The 22,995-nt window shown below is 46.0% G+C and overlaps 1 protein-coding gene across 3 annotated transcripts in view; it reads right to left on the reverse strand.

The window, feature by feature from the left end:
- Window positions 1–21,781, reverse strand: part of PRR5L (proline rich 5 like) — a 68,349-nt gene extending 46,568 nt beyond the window's left edge. For all 3 annotated transcript variants that reach the window (XR_001411399.1, XM_014937164.1, XM_014937163.1), the window contains exons 1-4: window positions 21,710–21,781; window positions 10,722–10,995; window positions 9,210–9,290; window positions 5,120–5,168 (exon numbers count right to left, since the gene is read on the reverse strand). Coding sequence is in view for 2 of the 3 variants with exons in the window: in XM_014937164.1 (XP_014792650.1) it covers window positions 5,120–5,168; window positions 9,210–9,290; window positions 10,722–10,891 (300 nt within the window). In the remaining variant the exon portion in view is untranslated. The remainder of the gene's footprint in view (window positions 1–5,119; window positions 5,169–9,209; window positions 9,291–10,721; window positions 10,996–21,709) is intronic.
- Between the last annotated feature and the right edge of the window lie 1,214 nt (window positions 21,782–22,995).

Raw genomic sequence — 22,995 nt, forward strand, 5'->3', positions numbered from 1 at the left:
GGGACCGAAATGCAGGACCCGACACTTGGCCTTGTTGAACCTCATCCCATTGGCCTTGGCCCATCGATCCAACCTGTCCCGGTCCCTCTGTAGAGCCTTCCAACCCTCAAGCAGATCAACACTCTCACCTAGTTTGGTGTCATCTGCGAACTTCCTGAGGGTGCACTCAATCCCCTTATCCAGATCATCAATAAAGATATAAAACCAGACTGACCCCAAAACTGAGCCCTGAGGGACACCACTGGTGACCGGTCACCAACAAGATTTCACCCCGTTAATCACAACTCTCTGTGCACAGCCCAGAGTCAGGACATTACTGCCTCCCATGGCTCTCCACTGCAGTGGGCTGGGAACTGTGCAACAGCTTCGCTTCTGGTTTGAGGGCATCCAAGCTCCCGCTGGATTAAATGAGGAAATTCGGAAATAGAGTCCACTCGCCATCCCTCACCTCCCAGCTCCCTCACCAGGCAGTAGGCATCAGGCTGGAGAGGCATCAGCTCTGGGCATCTGACTTTCTGCATTTGCAGCCCATGGGTGCTGAGAGAGGTGACAGTGCCCAGGAAGGGATGGGGTCTCTCTGGCTCGGGAGGAGCCCATGTGCCCAAACCAGGAAGTTCTGCTAAAGTGGTTAGCTGTGAAATAGCCAGCATTCCCATTTTCCCTGGTGAGTTTCAAGATTAACAAGCCCCCAGAGAGTAAAAAGAAACAGTTCATAATTTCAAAAGGTTTAGTTTCAGGCTGTTTGCAGAACCAGGAAGATAAGGCAACGATTTATCAACACTCATTAGTTTTATATTTCAAAATTTTTCTCCACAACCATTAGGGTGAGACGGCATGAAAATGAAGGGAGCTTATCTGAAAAAATTCTTACAGCTGCCCCAGAGAAGTCCCAAGCAGCAATACACTCTGTTCCTCCAAATCCCAGCCTCTTCCATGGTCACAGGATTGCTCCCTGCTGTGGTTAAGCTGACCACCAGAGAACCAACACAGCAGCAAGAGCCCATGGAGCCCTGCTGGGCTACTGATCAGAGGGTACAAAGCGCCCCTTTTCAGCCACAGGAAGCTATCAATCAGACCAGTTCATGGCAAAAAGTTAGAAAGTCAGTACTGGAAAACCTGGAGCATGAAACATTGCTTGAAGGCAGATCTGCAGGAAATATTACGAGTCCCAACTCTCTGGCACTTACACCCAGACTCCGATCCAAGGAGATGGCTTGTATATAGAATAGGGTTGCTAAAGCAGCAGATTTATAAACACAAATCTCTGAGTTCCCACCAAAACCCTTACAGGAATTACATTCCTCTTTCAAATACAAACCAGACTCAATAACTCCGGTATGATGATGATTTGGTAGCAGAGAAAGACTGCCTAAAGCCCATCCATTTCCTAAACATTCCTTTAGTAATTTTTGGAGCTAAAAACTGGTCATTTGCATGAGTGTTGGAGAAAAAGACTTGTGAGCAATCAAGTCAAGTTGATCACAAAGGTAGATTTGTCTCACTATAAAAGCTCCTCTCCATTTTAGTCTTAAACAGTCAGTGCTTAGAAAAATTTTGCCTCTGTGTGTGTATAAATATAGGTAATGTAAGAGCCAGAACTCTTAGAACAATGGAAAATTTAATTTAAAAATTATCTTAGTAGCTCCTGTTACAAGGGCTGTGGTATAAGAAATGGAAAACATTTAAGTCGATTTATCACATCTCAATATTACATGGTGCCGTTAGTGGCTGCTAAGATATTTAAAACTGCCTAGTTACACACGAGAGCAGATCCTTTGGGGTCCACTTCAATCTAAGAGAACAGTAAACTTGGTTCCCAGGATAGCTTTTCAGGGAGCTTTGAGAGATACTAGGAGGAAGTCAGTGCCAAAGATACACTTCCATTCCAGTCCCCATCCTGGTGACCCGCCGCCAGAACCTGCCCCGTGTCAGACGTGATGAGCACAACAAGTCAGAGGAAGTAGTTTGAATACTTTAGTTTTTCTTTCAAGGATATTTTTCAGCCAAATCAGCCACCGGATTCAACTCTGCTCATTTTGGGGGGAGTAGTACTGCCATAAATCAGCTGGCATCAGCAGTGAAACTGAACCCACAGACAAATGAAATGATGTTGTCAGACCTTCTTTGGGTAAAGACATTCAGGAGGGAGCAGTGACTCTTATCACTGTCATGTGCTGCCAGTCTAGAATCAGAAATAAGTCTGCATCTTAGCTCACAGTGGGGAAAAGCTCATTTCCCACAGTAGCCTTTATCTCACAGTTTGTCTCATCACAGGATCACACGGGGTTGGAAGGGACCTCTGGAGCCCATGTAGTCCAACCCCCTGCCAAAGCAGGTCCACCCAGAGCAGGTCCCACAGGAATGTGTCCAGGTGGGGTTTGAATGTCTCCAGAGAAGGAGACTCCCCCCCCTCCCTGGGCAGCCTCTGCCAGGGCTCTGCCACCCTCACAGCAAAGAAGTTCCTCCTCATGTTTAGGGGGAACTTCCTATGTTCAAGTTTGTGCCCATTTCCTCTTGTCCTGACACTGGGCACCACTGAAAAAAGACCGGCTCCATCCTCTTGACACCTTCCCTTGAAGTATTTATAGGCATTAATTATATCCCCTCTCAGCCTTCTCTTCTCCAGACTAAAAAGCCCCAAGTCCCTCAGCCTTTCCTCATAAGAGAGATGCTCCAGGCCCCTAATCTTCTTTGTAGCCCTGCATCACCCAGCCCACAAAACATATAATGGAGAGGAAGATGGACAAGTGGATATCTTTCTTCACGAAAGGAATGTTTTTTCACCAGTAAAAAAATGTTTAAATGGCAAAACATCTGGATAACCCCTCAGAGTGCTCTCCCAGGCAAAGGCCGGCTCTCTCCGGGCAGCACTGCCCTGCTGAGCACCTGCATCCTCACTGTGCCCTGTGCCTGCAGGAGTACAGCCCTGCCATTAGGGCGAAAGAGCACAGTTTTGGCTCCTGCTTTTGCAGAAAACAGCGCTGGCCATCAGCCCCTTCTCCCGGGACAAGATCAGGTGCCCTTGGCTCGCTCAGAGGGATGCGACACAGATGCCCAGCCTCCAGCAGGGAGCAGGCTGCAGTCTAAGCAGTCTCCTCAGTGTCAGTTCTACCACTAAGAGAAAATTATTTCACCACTAAGAGAAAATGAGGGGCCACGAAAATTCTCAGGGGGTTGGAGCACCTCTGCTACGAGGACAGGCTGAGGGAGCTGGGGTTGTTCAGCCTGGAGAAGAGAAGGCCCCGGGGAGACCTTAGAGCAGCCTTCCAGTACTTGAGGGGGGCCTACAGGAAGGCTGGGGAGAGCCTGTTTACAAAGGCCTGTAGTGACAGGACGAGGGGCAATGGCTTTAAGCTGGAGAAGAACAGATTTAGATTGGATATAAGTAGCAAGTTCTTTACTATGAGGGTTGTGGAGCACTGGAACAGGTTGCCCAGGGAGGTGGTTGAGGCCCCTTCCCTGGAGATATTCAAGGTGAGGCTCGATGAGGCCCTGGGCAACCTGGTCTAGTTGGGGGTGTCCCTGCTGACTGCGGGGAGGCTGGACTAGATGACCTCTGGAAGTCCCTTTTGGCCCAGACCATTCTATGATTGTATGTTCTAAGGAGTTTTGGGAATGGCACTAGCCCTGGCGTGACTGTAACAGGCTCGGGGTTTACAGGCCAGAGGAAGAGAACACCACACCTGAATGCTAGCCCTGGTCCCCAGCAGCCCCCGGCTCTTCTTGTGCAGCAACACGATGGAACCCACCCAGGCCTCTATCAGTACACCCTGACTTTTCAAAACCGGGTAACAGTCAGGTGTCAGCACCTCACAACCCCCAGGAGCGGGTCCACGCAGGCTTCCAGGGGCATGAAGTCACCTCTGGGACATATTCTGCTCGTCCCAGCCTCGCGCGCCATTCCTGGCACGGCAGCACCCGGGGACCCAGTCACCTCTGGGACATGTTCTGCTCGTCCCAGCCTCGCGCACCATTCCTGGCACGGCAGCACCCGGGGACCCAGCCAAGACATGTCGAATTTCAATCCATCACGTGTGCTTAGCTGCAAAAGCTTTGATTTGCCCGTTTTTCAATCAGCCAGAGGGGCAGTACGTTTCCAGCCCAGCCAGCTGTCCTGCCGGGCTGCCACCGGGGCCACGCGCCGCCTCCGGAACCCCCCGGCAGCTGCCTCCTTCCAGTAACCGGCTCACACAGACAGTGCCTGAAGAAGTGAAACCCCTGGGACAGGAGTTTCCTTCTCACTTGATAATCATACAGCGTGGGGGATTTTTTTTTTTAAGTCATGTAATCTAGTGCTGATAAGAAACAACCCTAGCCTTCTTTTTCCCCTTTCTAAGCCGTTAGCACAGCACGCAGCAGCCTCAGCCGCTTCAGAAAGAACTGAAATTTTCTCTCTCTCTCAAAGGGAAGAAAACCTGTTTTCAGCAGCCACCCACTTTTTTTTTTTTAAATCAACGCTGCACTGAACAACTCGTAACACTGAAAGCCATCAGCACTCTCTCAAAATCATCCACCACGCTGTCATGTGGTTACATTTGAATCGCTGTCTGTCTGGACAAGCAATAACACCTATTCACATTTATGATTGATCAGGTCTTCCCTCACCCTTTGTCTTTTCACTTTTTCACAGATTGTGTTTATATGTGCGGGGCTAAAAGGCAGATAGCACCCAGGTTGATTTCCTGCTGATAGGGACTTCCTTCTCTGCCTCCCCCAAAACAGACAGCCGTTACCTTTCCTCTTCCCCTTTGCTGGTACCTGTTGTAGAAAACCTACTCCTGAGTTCTCTATGCTAGAGAAATAGGGGGGAAAAAAACTATGAAAAGGTATCCTGTCTTACTTTAAAAGTTCAAGTGAATTCCTTCTTGACGTTGCCAAGCTACTAGCATCGTTTCTTAAGCACAAAGGAAAATTATCCTTAATTTAGCACATATACCCATAAATGCAATTACTCCCAAGGCTGTATGGCCCACATTAAAAAAGTCCAGTTCCTCCATCACCTTCTACAGCAAAACAAGGATAAAACTTGCAGGCTACGTGCGTAGACTTGTGGTTTTTTTCTAGGCTAAAAAGCTGAAGATAGCAAATTTCAAAATAAAGCAAGCAAATAATGTAATACCTGAAAGTAATCTGTGATGAAGGATCCAAGTTCACTCTTCAGCAGCCGTCTGTAGACAGAAGGAATGCAGCAGTGAAGTAATAGCCATTGCTGGTCATTTCTTACAGGTATACCCACACTTTACTACCATCATTCCAAAGAAACGTGACTACATGTGAATGTGTCATTTTGGCCACAGCTAGAGTTCTTTTACGTTCAGATATATATTCTACAAATGCCCACAAAGGTTATTCTCAAATTATGAAGGAATTAAACAGTTTCCTTGAAGTCCTCTATTTATAAGCCACACACCTAGAACAAGCAAAAAAACACCTTTGCCCCCTGAATGCACAGAAAGTTGGGGAGACAATTTGAAGTTATTTAGTTTGAAATCCATATTTTTTTCTGCTTTTTGTTTAAAAAAAAGATGCCTTTAAGGTCACTGAAAATAGCATATCTACCTAGTGCTGTCCTTCCTTTTCTCTTAGAAATAGAAGGTGGGAGAATAAGGAAAGGAGCAATGAAGCAAACACACAAGCAGAAGCTGCGGCATCCCCATGAGTATCACATTTAAAAAAAAAAAGCATATTTTTCAAGAAAGAAATTCTAGAAGTTTAACAAGAGGTGTTTTCAATACAGGCAGGCAGAAGCCACTCTAAACATGAATTTCTGATGAAAACTGTTGGATCTTAAACCAGGCTGTAACAAAAGTTTGAAATTCTAATACATATTTATATTGCAAAACTCCAATATAAAAATCAGGATTGTTTTCCATCAGAAGAAGCATTAAAAAAAACCAAACCTCTCAAAGCTCAGAGTATTTGCACTTTCAGCTTTCAGTAACTGTAAGCATAAGTTCTGTAGCAGTAAATTCTGCCTAAAATTTAAAAAGCACCCAACACTTTCCACTGCAAAACTTTACAGGTTTTTTCTGTGTTCTAAGAGTTTTGCTTTTCACCAACATGAATTACAATCAAGAGTGCTCGAAAATGGTATTTTAATCAGGGACCATGCGGTTCCCAGGCTGGGGTTGTTCCTACCAAACTGCACCACTTTTTCCTCATCTTTGCTGATGAGGTTGCTCACAGCAACCTTCCTCCCCGGCCATTTAGTGACACTTGTACATTTATTCACATGCCAACACGCCTCTACTCTCTCTCTCAGGGTGGTTATATTCACCCCATCCAGCTCAAAGCACATTTGTGTTTCTGTGAGATGGATAAACCAGATAAGTCTATTCACCAGAAGCTCTTCCACCTGCTTCAGCAGAATCCAGGGGGCTCTCCACCAGCTGATGGAGAAGACCAAGGCATGACTTCACCTCGTGCAGGCAGACCAGCAACCCAATGCTTGCACCCTAGAGAGAACCCAAGGGAGGGGTCTCCACCTAATCACGGCCAGGTGATTCCTGAAATCCCACCACAGAATTGTAGGGGTTGGAAGGAACCTTCAAAGATCATCCAGTCCAACCTCCTGCCAGAGCAGGTCCACCGAGAGCAGGTGGCACACGAACACATCCAGGTGGGTTTGAATGTCCCCACAGAAGGAGACTCCACCACCTCTTTGGGAAGCCTGTTTCAGGGCTCTGCCCTCACAGGAAAGATGTTTTTCTGCATGTTGAAATGGAATTTCCCCTGTTCCAGTTTGTGCCTGTTGCCCCTTGTCCTGTCAGCAGGCACCACTGAGTCTGGCCCCATCCTCTTGCCACCAACTCTTTAGATATTGATCAGCATCGATGAGGTCCCCTCTCAGTCTGCTCTTCTCCAGCTGAACAGCCCCAGGTCTCTCAGCCTTTCCTCAGCAGAGAGATGCTCCATTCCCTTGATCATCTTTGTAGCCTCCACGGGGCTCTCTCCAGCAGTTCCCTGTCCTTCTGAAACTGGGGAGCCCAGAACTGGACCCAGTGCTCCAGATGGGGCCTCACCTGGGCAGAGCAGAGAGAGGGGGGATGACCTCCCTCCACCTCCTGGCCACGCTCTTAGTAATGCTCCCCAGGAGAACATTGGCCTTCTCGGCCACAAGGGCACACTGCCATCTCCTGAAGGCATGTCTTACATTTCCTCTTGCTGTGACAACTGACTTTCAGAGCAGTAAAAAAAAAAAAAAAAAAAAAAAGGTATCCAGTGAGATGATATCAAATCACAGCAAGATAAAAAATTGGTGGCAGCAACCTAGAACACAATGTTGCAACCTGCTTGTCTCCTGGTCCTGTCACTACTGTCCTACTTCAAGACTCTCTGGTGTTTCCCATTCCCAAACGGCTAAGCGCTCTGCAGTCTGAGTCTCCTGAAACCCTGCATTTGCAAACTGCCACCAAGGACCTGAATGAAGAGCTACAAACGAGGAAAATGCACCAGCTCAACCTAATGGCAGGCAGGAGTTGGCCACCTGACGGGTCTGGCTTTGTGCCCCGTGTCAGGCGGGAGATGCACAGAGCTAGCACTGCCTTGGGAGCCACATCAGAAGCCCCAGGGGAGAGGCTGAGGTGTGCACACAAACACACACACCGACACATGGCCTGGGCTCCTTAGATGGGCATCAGCCAGCTACTTGAATGTGAAAGTGGTCTATTTAGAGAATGACATTTGGAGATGTAACCAATGCCCAGAGCACCTGCAGGGACATTAATCACGTATTTCAAGGTGAGTGCTTCCAAGTGCTGCCTGGGAGTCCCTGTCTGTGGCAGAGGACATTTCCCCTCCCACCATCAGTGCACAAAGAATTTCCTGTTCTTTGCCCAGCTCTTGACAGTGTAGATCCACTTCAGCAACCAATATGAAGAAGGCATGGTCCAGCCACCAGGGCCAAGCCCCGGCACCGTGGCTATTCCTCCTGGCACAGCTCCTCCTGGCAAGGCTGGGGAGGAGAACCTGCCTGCGCTGGGCAGGGAAAGCAGGCAGCAGCCCAAAGGTGGTCCCCAAGCCTGCAAGGGGCTGTGGGTCAGGTTATTTCCAAAGTCTTACCACACTTGTTTTTCTTTTCACCTTCAGAAGTACTCATCCCGTGGAGAATTAAGACTGTTCGACGTACTTAAATTTCACCTGAAGACTTCTGACCTGAGCACACTAAAACACCATTAAAGCATGGGACACTGCCCTCGCTCAGCTCTCAGAAGGAATCATATTAAACTTTCACCTTTGGGACCAGCCCAAGTAGTACAGAGTCTTGTGCCCTGCGAGCTGCATTTATTTTGAAACTAGGGAAAGGGGTAGTTTATTCTGCTGCTTAAGTACATGCTCAGCCTAAACTGCCATTTAAATCCTGGCACTCAGGAAAAATGCAACAGGGACGAAGGGGGAGCATATAAAAGGAGAAGCGGAGATCCCCAGGACAGCATTCCTGATGAATCAATATGGATGGGGAGAGAAAGAGAAAGGGAGGAGGCACTACACCCAAGAGCTCTGACAATACCCCTCAGCAGCAGCTGGAGCCAAGAGCACATTGCTGTTGATCTACACTACAGTCCTATCTACTGCTAACCAAACTTTCCAAATAATCAGAATGAAACCACAGATAATCATGAAACCTGCTTTAAAAAACAAAATGATACTTTTAATCATCACTAGCATCAGTGTTAGAAAATATTTGTTAGGCTTTTGGGTTTTTTATCTTTAGGGTTCGTATTTTCAGGTCTTGCTCTGCAATTACCATGTGAAGATTAAGCTTTTAAACGAAATGCTGTGTTTTGCTTTCATTTTACACACTCCGTGGTCCTAAGAAGCTTGAGTTTAGAAAACAGATGTTATTACCATCATGAATGCCCAGATTAAAATGTGTAAAAAACAGCCAAAAGAGGAGGAGACAAGATCCTCTCTTCCTCTCTTTAGGAGGAGACAAGATCCTTATAATCCAAGCCAAGACAGATCCTGTCCTTGTCAAAACTACATAACCACACAAGCCAGGGAAACATTATCCAAGTGCACCGTGCCATTCACCCCATATAAGAGCAAAAAACAAGTTAGCCTGAAACCCCAAAGCTGTGCTCAAGCTCCCTCCAATCCCTGTTCCTCCCACCAACATCCTCTGACTGCGGTTCTGTAGGGGAACAAAATCAAGCAAACACCAAACAAGCAGCAACAAAAATCCCTTTCCAAGCATTTCAGCAACTTACCTGATATTTTCATTGAGGGTGTAAAGTTCATTGCTCTGCAAGCCTCCCCCTTTGAACACGTTTATCACCGCTGTTTGAACACTGCCAAAAAAGAAATGAGACAGTACAACATCCATAAATAACAGCCACCGGTATGATTTAACACAGAGCACAATGTGAGCTAGCTGCCAAAAGCTGAGTGCTTCTAATGGGGTACAGAGGTTAATTGCACTTAAACGCTTCCACTCTTCCTCCCCTGGAAATCACCACTCTCATTTACCTCCATCTCCCATGGGAGACAGAGCAGAACCAACCCCAAGTTGTGCCCAGAGTTGGCAAGGGAAAACTCTTCCAGGGACACTGTTCACAAAGAACAGGTTCACACCAGATCTGTCTTTAACAGGACTGTTTATGGGATCCTTCTCTGGAGACAGTCCAAGCCCGCCTGGACAACCTACTCTGGGTGGATCCCTGGGTGCTCTGGCAGGGGGTTGGACTACATGATCTCCAGAGGTCCCTTCCAACCCCATGTGATTCTGCGATCTCTGAGGTGTGGGGCAAGCTAGCTGCTGTAAAGAGATGTAGATTTTTTGGCAATATCTGCCAAACACATCCCACTGTGTTATCCAGTGATGCCAGCAGGAACCACCTGGTCTGCAGCCTCTGGCAGGACCCTGGCTGTGCTGGAAGACACTCCGCAGCCAGTGTCACCTCAGTCAGACCCCACTTTAACCCCCGTCACTGCCTGTAAGATGCTGTTGGAGGATCTTCTGACTCATGCATCTCACAACAGCATGGAGGAAGTCACAAAGTGACAGCACACAGGATGGTTCAGCGGGACTAAAGGCTTGCCATGGCTAACGAGAGGAGGTGGCCTTCCCTTAATGGGTATTCCCTTCTGTGGGCCAGTTGTGGCATTTGCCCGCTTCACAGACCTCAGCTCACTGCCCTGGCACAAAACTGCAATGTCTTTGCTGGGATACTTCTGTGTGACACCAGCAAACCCAGCAAAATCAGCAAGAGAAAGGGGTCTGAGGACCGCAGAGCTGGTGCAAGGTGGCAGAATGGAAGGTGGGAACATCCACTTTGGGTAGCAGCAGACCATTAGATGGGGTCAGGACATCTCACTCTTCACCCCGCACATTGTTTTTCCAGTTGCCATTGCCACATGACACGCAGAGTCAGCTGTCAATAGGAAATGCTGGTAGAAGCCACAAGCTCAGCAGTTGTCAGAGGAACTCAACTGCGGTAAAAGCTTCATAATATGCAAATAAATGTCTTTATTTGCATTAAGAAACTGGCCTTTATTACAGTAATAAGAATGTATTTTCCTAAATGGTACTTAAAAGATGCAACTATTAACAAAGAGCAATTCTGTTTTACTTCAAGACAGTACCTCTGAACAACGTTGGCCAAAACCAAGGCTGAACACTACTAGGTCTAATTTTTTCACCTCCAGACTTTCAATGCTGACAAAGCTTGGGAATGCCAAAAATTCACGTGTGTTGATAAAGCAGGGGGGGTCCCGCTGACCTGTTCCAGGCAGAGTTGGAGCTGAGCTGCAGAGCCTGCCGCGCTGCCTGGAACCGCGGCAGGTCACTGAGGACCGGGGAGCTCATGAAGCGAGGTCGGGGCCTTCTGAACGAACCCATCTTGTGGATCTGGAGAGCAAAGGACGGAGCTACGGTGAACCCTCCAGTCATAGGGTCGGGTGGAATGGAGCGAGGTCGTCAGAAAGTCTCCTCTCTTGAAGGTCCAAGAGTCAATCTCGGTTATGCCAATGAGTCTTCAAGCCCAAGGACTCAGCCTGCAGCAAAAACAAAGAGTCAGCCTCGGAGTAGCAGTTCCCCACGGCATCAGGTTGTGACACGGACATGCTTTGCAAGACGATGGAGGAACTGAAGCAGTCCTGCAAAGCAAAGAGAAAGGAAAAGCGCAAGATAGAGAAGGGAGGGGTAAAAATACCCTATCCCATTAACAGCAACTTTGGGCAAATCTTCTGGAGTTCTTCAACAGCAGCCCCCTTTCCCATCTTGCCCCTTAAATATGGACCCACCACAGCCAGCCAGAAATACAAGCATGGTCTGCCTCTCCATTTCAATTAGCAGAGATGCAAGAACAGAGTGCCTAAACTCCTCTGCCAGAGGCACTTCACAAATACCTTTAAATAAAATTAGCCATTCAGCCTGTACAAAATAGCAGAAATTGGAGAAAGAGAAAACTATTTCACCAGAAAGGAACAAGAGATGAGCAATGAAAGAAAAGATGAACAAAGACAATGCTTTTTTTTTTTTTTTTTGAGAAGTGTTGTGCAAGTGAATAAACCCACTCGTTATCAGTCCATTACAAAAAGGATACAATAGGGAGCTTCTGCAAAAGTGGTCTGACAAGCAGATATTTTGAGGGTAAGGAGGACTTTTATGTTTGTTTTGTTTCCTACAGAATGCGAAGTAATTGCTAGGCCAAATACAAAATGCTCATATTTTCCACTCTGATCATCATCTCCATATAGATGAACATGTAGCCCCAAGCAAACCACAGAAACAGAAGAAGTTAGCTGGATAAAAACCACAGAAAAAGTTTGGCAAAGCTTCTGTACTTCAACATCTTCCCACTTCAGATGAATACAAGTAGTAGACGTAGCTGGCAGTTTGGAGAATGGAGATGTGGAAGAAAGGGGAGAGGAGGGGAAAAAAAAAACCAAACTAAAAAGTTGTGTAACTGAGCTGCACATGAAAGATGTCAGGCAAAATCTTCTTTTTTCCACTACATCTTCAGCACAAGGTGAAAAGAGCCAAAGAAATGTTGTGCATGTGTACAGCGCTTCCAATGTGACTAATGCTCAGCTTCAGCAAACTCTTTCCACTCCCCAAACCATAATTAACTCTTTTACGTGTAAGAGAGCCGCTTTCTTCCCAGCCAGCCAGCCCTGTTTCACCCTGAGCTCACTTTGCCTCCCCGTCTCCGCAGGGCCTTGTTGAATTCTGCTCAGCCACCACAAAGACCTCACAAGCCCTTGCTGTGCCACGGCCACCACCGCCCTGCCACCCAGGAAGTAGAAGGAGAAAACACAGAGGAAAAAAATAACAACTAATTTTTTAGGCACTGAAACATGCAGTGCTATCATTCTTCGTGCTATTCAGGGAATAAATACAGCTGTTAGTCCCCCACAAGCTAAATACAGAGCTCACAGGTCCTTGGGGAACTGGAACATGGCTACAAGTGCAACTTTCTTCTCTCTTTAGACAACTCCTGGCTGTCTTCAGAGATGACAAAGCCTGGACAGACTTTCACAACGTGAGCTTAGCCTTGACTGTTGTTGCTTAAAAGTGCACAAATCTGTTGATTCTGTAGCTGCTGTGTTCCAAATTAAAAAAAAAAAAAACTTTTTAGAAATCGAGAGTAAATGTAAACTAATACAACCAAATCAGCAGGGTTCTCTGCGTGCATTCAGAAATAACAGATCATTTGACGTTGCCCACACCTTCTCAATCTGCCAGCAATTTCTCTGCTGGCAAATGCAACCACATCAGAAATCACCAGAGGAATAAAGCTACAGCCCCTTGGAGAGCCCAGGGCAGGCTTTTCTCACCACGTACCAAAGGTGTCCAGGAGGCAAAGTGTAAGTATTAGATTTTTCTGCTGCAAAACGAGTGCTTGTGCCAATGTTTGTCATCTCCAAGTTCCAAAGTGAGGGGCTCAGTGACAGCTCACTTCACCCAGCAGTGCAGTAAAATTTCTACCTTAATGATTTTTACACAGGGAAAACAGCATATATTTTTCAGAGCAATAAAATGCAATATAAGTGTTACTTTAGATCAGTTGTAGGCATTTAAGAGGGCTGGGAAGCAGTGGTTAAAATGCCTGTGCTAGCCCACAAGCCTCCTCCTATGGCTACTCCAGGTGCCATAAGTGCATCTTTCTCCCCAGCAATGAAATCATTCTATAAAGCTCCATCTATATTAAGTTGAAAGCTGAAATTCAGAAACGTAAATCAGGAGAACAACCTCTGTTCTTTCCTATACATATATTTACCAATTTGTGTAGGAAGTTCTTTGGCCTGTTCTGTGCAAGCAGTGAAACACCGTGATCGGGAAAGTCTCTCCTGAGCTTGAGATATGGATTTACGAGACGGATGCCACAGCAGCCTCCGAACCCTGGCTTTACACAGGGCCCCGCGGCGAATTTCCCCACCAGTTCTCACCAAGGGAATGTGCTTGTTTCTGCTCACGGAAACACAAACGTTGTTTTCCTTCATCTCTGTTGAAGTCACCCGGACAGATAATAACACGCTCTGGTCTGCAAAGAGCAGATAAGAACCCCCCTCTTCCCCTTCCTCCCTCGCCCCCAGTCTGCAACCCCCTCCTACTGTCGAGTCAGCCTTACTTTACATTCTCATCAGGAATTTAAGACAAGATCTTCAGCTTTAGGACCAGATTCAGAATCTTTTTTTCATTTCTTAAGGATTCAAAGATACAAATCTCCCCTACCTTGTCTAAGATCACTGTTAAATGGCAGGCACAGCAAGCTGTTATTCCAAAGAAGGGCTCGCCACCAAATGGTACCCAAACATAACTGACCCTTGTGCTCAGAACTGGAAATGCCAAAGCCTGTGAGAAGGGCCATCCCACAGTCTACTGAAACTATTTTTCAGTTTCATAAAGCTCAACGTAACTTTTGGCACAAGTCATCTGCAGACCCTGTGCACCAGAAGGGACCCAACCAAACTCCTCCATCGGACCAGATTTTCCTCTCACAGCAAGACAGCCTTTAAATGCTGCTCCACTTTCTCAGGGAAGCTGCATTCGCAGTGTGCATTCTCCAGTGTGCATTTTTTTTGGCTTTTTACCGAAAGAAACTACCATTGTGGCAAGAAAGGCATTAACATAGTTATAGGTTAGTAAGAAGCACTCATAGTATTCAGGCTATTTTAGCTATTGGAAATGAATAGTATTTAGCAAAATGCTGATGACAGCAAAAGAACAATTTTCCTCTTCAGTTTGCCATGAGAACTCCCACAGAATTACACAGAAATATTCAGAAACAGATACTGTCCTCCTGGAGGCCTTCAGTCCAAGCTCTCTCACATTTACAGTCCCCTCTTCCTAAGATTAGAGTGTTTTAGAAGACTACAAAATAAAACCTGCTTCTAATAATCATAGTCTTGTTACTCATCAACGACAGAACTAGAAAAAGCTTTACAGAGAAGCGATTTTTATTTTTCCCCTTTTATACAGAGCGAAGGGATACATGGGGGTGCAGCACATTCAGCCACCAAGGAACACCCTCCCCATTGACTGTGAAAGGCACGAAGACCTGGAGACTGCGTGGGAGATACAAGCACACCAAGATAATCTCTCACCACCGCGTGCTCCAGCTGCTGGGACAATGCTTTACGTGGCACCAAGACATTTCAAACTGCTGGCCAGCTGATGTATCCTGAAACACTCTCCTCATCTCACTTAATGACCTCTTTTGTGGCACAAAGCTTGACATAAGTCAGAGAGATAGGTATTGCTCTTCCTTCCCTTCAGCTTCAGTCTTACCCCCTGGCTGTTTTTTTCTTCTTACCTTTGATTATCATCTCAAACCCCAGCTACCAAAACCCTCTAGATGTCATCTGTGCAAAACCCAGGTCTTCGACGAGCAAGCCCTTCAGAGCTGGAAGCCAACGTTCTCGGCTGGGGGAGGGAAGCAGGATGATGAGTCAATCTGACAACACTGTAATTTCATCCAGTTGTAATCCATCACATCTGAGTAAACACTTTTAGGATTAATCCGAATCTTTGAAGAGAAGAATCAAGCATGGAGACAAACCCTTTTCCAACATATGTAGACATAAGCATTTATAAAAACATTACAGTCATTAAACTAGGAATTTATTGCTTGCTTTCTGCTAGCTCTGAAAACCAACAGAGAAATCATTATAAAATGATTTCATGAAAAGACCTTTCCCTCCCAACAGACCATAGTACATCTGACTATCTGGAGGAAAAGCAAGATCAGGCAACATACCTAGACCTCCTCTCTCTCTCTACTAAAGAGAGAGAAAGTTGGCAGCAATTCCTCCAAATTATGAATCTTCATTATTATCTTGAGCCAAACAAACAAAAAGCCCATGGCAACTGAAAGCTTACAATAAAGAACAGATTATTTTAAATTCCTCTGCTGCTTTCTCTCAAGACTCAGAGCAATAGCTGCTGATGGAAGTGACGAGGCAGCAAAAACTACAACTTTCTTAGACAACAACTTGCAACAACACTTCTTCACACCAAAAAACCACAGGTGAAAAAGTAACTTTAAACCAGCTGGCAAGGGTGGGAAAGGGAGAGAAATCACAGGATCCTCAAATCATCCATTTCCCAGCTCTCCTGAAACAGAGCAGCAGAGAATGAGGGGTTATACAGATGGTTTGACATTTAAACTTTTTTTAGCAGTAAAAAACCCTCCCCTTCATGGAGAAAGATAACCACTTGCCCATCTTCCTCTCCTTCATATGTTTTGTGGGCTGGATAATGCAGGGCTACAAAGATGATGAGGGGCCTCTCATCATCTCTCTGCTGAGGAAAGGCTGAGGGACTTGGGTCTTTTTAGTCTGGAGAAGGCTGAGGGGGGATCTATCAACACCTATAAATACTAGAAGGGTGAGTGTCAAGAGGATGGAGCCGGTCTTTTTTCAGTGGTGCCCAGGGACAGGACAAGAGGAAATGGGCACAAACTTAAACATAGGAAGTTCCACCTAAACATGAGGAGGAACTTCTTTCCTGTGAGGGTGGCAGAGCCCTGGCAGAGGCTGCCCAGGGAGGTGGTGGAGTCTCCTTCTCTGGAGACATTCAAAACCCACCTGGACACGTTCCTGTGGGACCTGCTCTGGGTGGACCTGCTCTGACAGGGGGTTGGAGGAGATGATCTCCAGAGGTCCCTTCCAACCCCATGTGATTCTGTGATTCTGTAATCTGACTTGTGAAAATTTTAATTCACAGCCCGTCAAAACCATAGGAATCTAAATGTTGGTTTTAATTTAGTTGGAGTCAAGCCCTGAAGCAGCAAGGAAGAGTGTAGATACTTTCTCCTGTGAGCAGGCCCTCACATAAGGGCCACACAGTGTATCTCCAGGTTCTATCAACACCTATAAATACTAAAAGGGTGAGTGTCAAGAGGAGAAGGGTGAGTGTCAAGAGGATGGAGCCGGTCTTTTTTCAGTGGTGCCCAGGGACAGGACAAGAGGAAATGGGCACAAACTTAAACATAGGAAGTTCCACCTAAACATGAGGAGGAACTTCTTTCCTGTGAGGGTGGCAGAGCCCTGGCAGAGGCTGCCCAGGGAGGTGGTGGAGTCTCCTTCTCTGGAGACATTCAAAACCCACCTGGACACGTTCCTGTGGGACCTGCTCTGGGTGGACCTGCTCTGACAGGGGGTTGGAGGAGATGATCTCCAGAGGTCCCTTCCAACCCCATGTGATTCTGTGATTCTGTAATCTGACTTGTGAAAATTTTAATTCACAGCCCGTCAAAACCATAGGAATCTAAATGTTGGTTTTAATTTAGTTGGAGTCAAGCCCTGAAGCAGCAAGGAAGAGTGTAGATACTTTCTCCTGTGAGCAGGCCCTCACATAAGGGCCACACAGTGTATCTCCAGGTGTGCTCATGCCAGGACCAGGAGACATTACCAGTTCAGGAAGGTAAATGGACGCGTGTGAGACCAGCCTTCAGGTCTGACAATCTCGCCAGCAGGCCTCGTTCAGGCTGCAGACTTTAAAAGACAGCTTCTTCCACCTACAGATTAATGCCACTTGTTTCTGAAAAGCCACCAATAAAACCAGGTCAGAAATTTTGCAAGGGGGAACTCCAGCACGGCTCCCACCAGGGATGTCCCCACTCCTCAGCACAAACACAGAGCCCAGGCAGGGAGAAGGTGCTCCACCACCACCACCTCCTTTGGCTGTGCCCCGGAGGGGAAGGCAAGGTGTCTCCTCGAGCTCCCTGTGCCAGCCAAAGTCAAACCTGCAGCCCCATTGCACCCCTCCTGCCAGCCCCCGGCCACCCCGGCCCAGGCAGCACCAAGCCTGCCTGCCCCACACCTCTGCCCTGCCCCACTGCCCTGGGGAAGCCCCAAGGTGTCCCAGGCAGGCTCGGGCCAGGGTGGATGGGACCCTAAGCTTTCGGAGCATTATTAATCAGAATAAAAATTATTATCTCCTTTTTCTGGCTGAGGAAATGAAGCTGCAAAGCCAGTGAAGTGACCTACCCAGCTATTCCTAGAACAAGAGGGAATGGCTTCAAGCTGCAACAGGATAGGTCTAGACTGGCCATTAGGGAACAATTCTTCACAGCAAGAGTGGTCAGACCCTGGAAAATGCTGCCCAGGGAGGGGGTTGAGTCACCATCCCTGGATGTGTTTAAGAGTCATTTAGATGTGGTGTTGGGGGACATGGTGTAGGGGAGAACTTTGTAGAGTGGGGTTGATGGTTGGACTTGATGATCCCAAGGGTCTTTTCCAACCTGAACGATGATTCTATGATTCTATTTCACCTCCCAAGACAGGATAACCAAAAAAATATCCTCTAAGCTCCTTTATTGAAGCTTTTCCAATTATTCCACAGAGGTGGAGAAAACAAGGATTCATCTGATCTACCTCTCCTCTCCAAAGCTGACTCAGTACCAAAGATCTGATTTTTTTTTTTTTTTTAATTCTTATTCTTTTGCTGGGCTACCCCACCATGAAAGGCAGCAGCTTGGTGCCCAATAAATAGTCTGGAGGTGTTCTACTGGCCTCACCTATCTTTAATTACACTTGATATATTTTAACTATTTGAGATAAGTATGTAAAAAAAGTGACATCAACAGAATATGGGGAAACAGCCCTCAGTAGAAAGTGTTGACATTCTGGTATGCACCCATATTTCCAACAATTTTACTGCTACTCTTTGACTACCCAAAAAAGACCTCACCTTCCATATCTTCCTGGTACACAACCATCTCCACAAATGAGACCCCAGCATCCCTGCCTTCCTCCCCCACCTTTTGCATATTCCCTTTCCAAATCGGACATTCATAATGCATCTCCAACAAATCCACAAACAGCCCTAACGTGGGTTTGACAGCAGAGCCATGTAACATTTGAAAAGAAACTCAGTGGTTTCCACTTAGTTATGCTTTGAGTTCCTGAGGTTAAAGCAAACCTGAAACTCAAAGCGAAACTCAGCTTAGACTGAGAGGAAATATATAAGAAAAGGAGGGGGAAAAACCTTTGCTCATATCCCTCTGCAATGCAGAGTCCACTGCAACCCCTGTGGAGTTGACGGTCGGTTAGAAATAAGGCTGCGACTTTACATCTATATACATGACAATATAATTCCTCATGAAAAAGGTGTAAGAAATCAATAACGGCACAGAATGGTCCAGTGTGAACTAAAGAGATCCGGTCATGGTAAAGAACATACAGAAAAAGGAATACTTTGCAATATAGAGTGGCATCTAAGCAAAGTTAATTTGTTCTCTGCCACAGGTTTTCTGTGTTATTTCAGAAACATTACTTAATTCTTTGGACTCACATCATTTGAAAATGGAGAAAACTGCTATGGCTATTAAAAGGTGCCACATGTTTGCAAAAACCTCTGAAATGCCTGGGTAGAGAATAGTGAAGAACACCCCATTAGAATCACTTAGCTGATCAGCATGAAGCTAGAGACAAAGTGTAATTAGATGCACTAACAACTGATTTAAACTGGTTGAAACAAATTTTATTACCCGAATAAGCAACTACTACCCCAAAAACCCATCTACGAAAGGTGAGAAGCAAAACCAGCAGAGTTTCAGAACCATAAAACTGCTGGACTAGACCTGAAAAAACACACTTACCTCTTTGTTTGAATAAGAACTCGGTCCAATAGAGAGGAGGAAGGGATAAGAGGAGGAAAAGTGGAGATGTATCACCATTTTCTGATTGACTGAAAGTGTTAGGGTTTCTTACACAGCTGTATCCATGACAGCTACAGTAAGCATCCTTTCCAAATGAAGTATGTGTCCCAATACACAGCAGCTAGGTTCCATAAAGCTGTATCCATGACAGCTACAGTAACCATCCTTTCCAAATGAAGTATGTGTCCCAATACACAGCAGCTAGCAGAGATGTGTTTAAGCAGCAAGCTTAACTGCATCCCTCTTCTGAGTTTCACCCAGACAGCAGAGTTAAAATCACCACTGCTTTGCCTCCAATTCTCCAGCAAGGCTTTCCTCAAGCTGTCACACTCTAAAAAACACCAATCATTTAATAGCAAAGCAGTACTCCAAGGAGCCCAGGCCCCCAGCTCAGTGGCCTGTGTTATTCCCAGGGTACCAGTCCTAAAAATCTATTGATTACTGGAATGACTTAAAAACAGTACAGCTATATGGGAACAAGCCATAGCACGAAAACACACAAATAAGTAGTTATTTCTTTCTAGTGTCAGGAATAGCATCTAATATAATGCACTAGTAAGTGTGTCCCTACTGGAGCATAACAGGCCAGGAATGTATCACTTGAATGACACAATTATAAGGAAGCTCTCAAATTTTTCTATAGCAAAAAGGCCTTTGGATTGAATTGACAAATTATAAGGAAGCTCTCAAATTTTTCTACAGCAAAAAGGCCTTTGGATTGAATTGACAAATGTGTTTGCAAACCCAGAAACTAATTTAGCAGCTTCAACCTGCTTCCAATAACGCCCGAGAAGTATCTGCTGCAAAATTCAGGAAATACGTGCATTAACTCATTTAAGACAAACTACGAAGTACATTGAACAGTCTGTAGAAATCACAGCAGTTTTGCTTAGCATATGGAGAAGCTGCTGGCTTGGATTTAAGAGGAATAAAAAGCACAGCTGCTCAATAGTAAATTGTTCATATCCAGCAGTTACATGAGCAGCAGAACTAAAACAGCCCGGCTCTCCCGCATCACACTCCCTTCTGAATTTCACACGTGCGGGAGGGGTAACTCCCACCAAGAGCCCTTCCTTCAGCGTGGGCTCTAAAAACATTCTCACAAAGCTCAGAGAAACTTTATCCTTTGAGGCCTTTCCTTCCTTGGTCAAACGTGGGGAAATTCACAAACCAATTCATAAAGTTGCAAGAGGGGAACAGACAAGGGAGAGCCACAGAAATGCTTCCTTGAAGATGCCAGGCAGAAGCACAAAGGGGCGGAGAACACAGTTACAGAAACAAAAAAAAGTCCCACCAGTCTGAATGTAATGACACATTTAATTTTCCAGGAATGTTGATCAGAAAGCACGCAGGATACACTCCATCAAAATCAAACAAAACATCCGCAACTGCAACTATTTTCGGAACAACCTCTGCTGCAACTAGAATGGCCATCTATCGTCTTTGTGCACTTCATACTCAGTCCTTTTTCTTTGTTTTTTATTTTCCCATTCCTGTTGTTGTTATTAAAAACATAAGTATACCCCACGTTTTTAACCCTGGGGCTACAAAACATGGCAGTTAAGTAGCCATCATCACAGCCCATCCCCAGCCAGCTCTAGTATAAGCGGGTTCTTGCTAAAACCCTCAGCACAGTCTTCCATCCCCCGAGTTGCACTGAGCCCCATCTCGAGCGGTAAGAACGGGTTGTTATGCCCTAATGAATAAGCCCTGGAACCCAGAACACAGTCAGTGTATATTTATGCTTGAATTCTCCCCAGCAGAAACAAGGAGTACAAAAGGCCATACATTATTGGAGAAAAAAACCCCACAAATACTACAGGCACCTAGAAAAGTCACGTACGAAAACTGAACTCACTGAAAATGAGTTCCAGAAAGGATACAGTTTTCCTACCTATTGCTTGCTACTTCTAAGCCCTTGATGACGCATTCAAGTCCCATTCCTCCACTCCTTCCATAAAAATTAAAGCTGCATCTACTTATTTCTCAAATAAAAGGTTAAAAATCTCACCTATTCTGTGTCTTTGGTTGCTGGGAATCTAAGGAATTGAAATCCTTCCAAAAGGGATTGAGGAGTCAATAAACACTACCTGTGTTCCAGATGAACTTTGAAAGTGAACGTTGGAAGTCTTATCAGTCTCAGCTGACATCAGACAGCCCATAAACATATTTTATCTTGAAGACAAATGAGAAACTGTCACCTTAAACTCTGCTGTAAAACTGCCAGAAGGAAATATTGCTCTTAAACTGACATAGCAAAAAAGACTCCCACGTGGGCCTGAGTGCACTTGAACTTCCCTGCCCACCCTTGGCACTACCAACTTGGAGAGACCGTCCATGTAGAACCCAGTGTAGAACCCACTAACATGCAGCTGTTTTTTTGACCCAAATCCAAGAATTTTCCTCCCTCCGATACGTTCTAGAAGTCCATGGCACCAAAATCTTCACAAGAATGCCACACGCTGCTTATGAACTGTGTATCAAGAGCGTGTATTATCTTAGGTTAATGTGAAACTTTCATTGTGCTTTGGAACACAAGAGAATCATATTTTCTTTTTTTTAGTTCAATACGTGTTATAGCTACAAGAAAAGTCACAAACCTTCTGCGGGAATCTCTCAGCACTCGGCACCCTACGTGACAGGTCAATCAATCATGATGATCTCGCCTGGCTGTAAAAAATATAAATAGCTTTAATAGGAGAAACTGAATCTAAACATTAAAAAAAAAAAGACTTCAAGTATTTTTGCATCACAATTCCCCACTTCCCTACACAGAAATGCCATTAGATTTGGGTTGCCACCACAGACCATGTTCTCAAACCTACCATTCTTCACGTCTGTAAAACAGCTTGCATAACTGACTGCACATAGGTCATTTTTTTGTTATCACGACACTAACAAAGGTATTCACAGGGGTCAGAGGACAGAATTTTACCCCTAGCGAGGTGGCTTCCTAGTTTGAGGAAAGTCAGTTTATCAAGAGAGCACAATGTCTTGTCTCCCCTGATCACGGAATCATGGAATTGTCAGAGTTGGAAGGGACCTCTAGAGTCCATCCAGTCCAACCCCCTGCCAAAGCAGGGCTGCCCAGAGCACATCACTCAGGAGCATCCAGGCGGGGCTTGAAGATCTCCAGAGAAGGGGACTCCACACCCTCCCTGGGCAGCCTGTCCCAGGGCTCTGCCACCCTCACCCCAAACAAGTTCTGCCTCATATTTGAATGGAACTTCCCATGGTCCAGCTTGTGCCCGTTGCCCCTCGTCCTGTCACTGGGAACCACTGAAAAGAGTCCGGCTCCATCCTCCTTCAACCCACCCTTTAGATCCTTGTCAGCATTGATAAGGTCTCCCCTCAGCCTTCTCTTCTCCAGGCTCAAGAGTCCCAGCTCTCTCAGCCTTTCCTCATCAGGGAGATGCTCCAATCCCTCCATCATCTCTGTTGCCCTTCGCTGGACTCTCTCCAGCAGTTCCCTGTGTCTCTTGAACTGGGGAGCCCAGCACTGGACGCAGGATTCCAGTTGTGGCCTCCCCAGTGCAGAGCAGAGGGGGAGAAGGACCTCCCTCCACCTCCTGGCCACACTCTTCCCTGTGCAGCCCAGGAGTCCATACGTCCTAAACTGTCCATACAGCCCTAAACTGCACGTCGCCTGTGTACTCTGAGACTTGCTTATAAAAGATCACTGGTCAGAACTTAGGAACTTTGTGTTCTCTCTCTTTTTGTTTCTATTTAGGTCAGGTATATCTATCTATACAGCTATATATCTATCTATACCATCAGGGACTGCTGCACAGATCGACTGCGGCATCTCCTTTAGGAAAAACAACTCCCCATCAGCTAGTGTGCCTGGTGCCTGCTGCCTCGCTGAGGGTCTACCCATGAAACGTGC

This window comes from Calidris pugnax, unplaced genomic scaffold, assembly GCF_001431845.1.
Source record: "Calidris pugnax isolate Ruff unplaced genomic scaffold, ASM143184v1 scaffold3, whole genome shotgun sequence".
Classification (NCBI taxonomy): domain Eukaryota; kingdom Metazoa; phylum Chordata; class Aves; order Charadriiformes; family Scolopacidae; genus Calidris; species Calidris pugnax.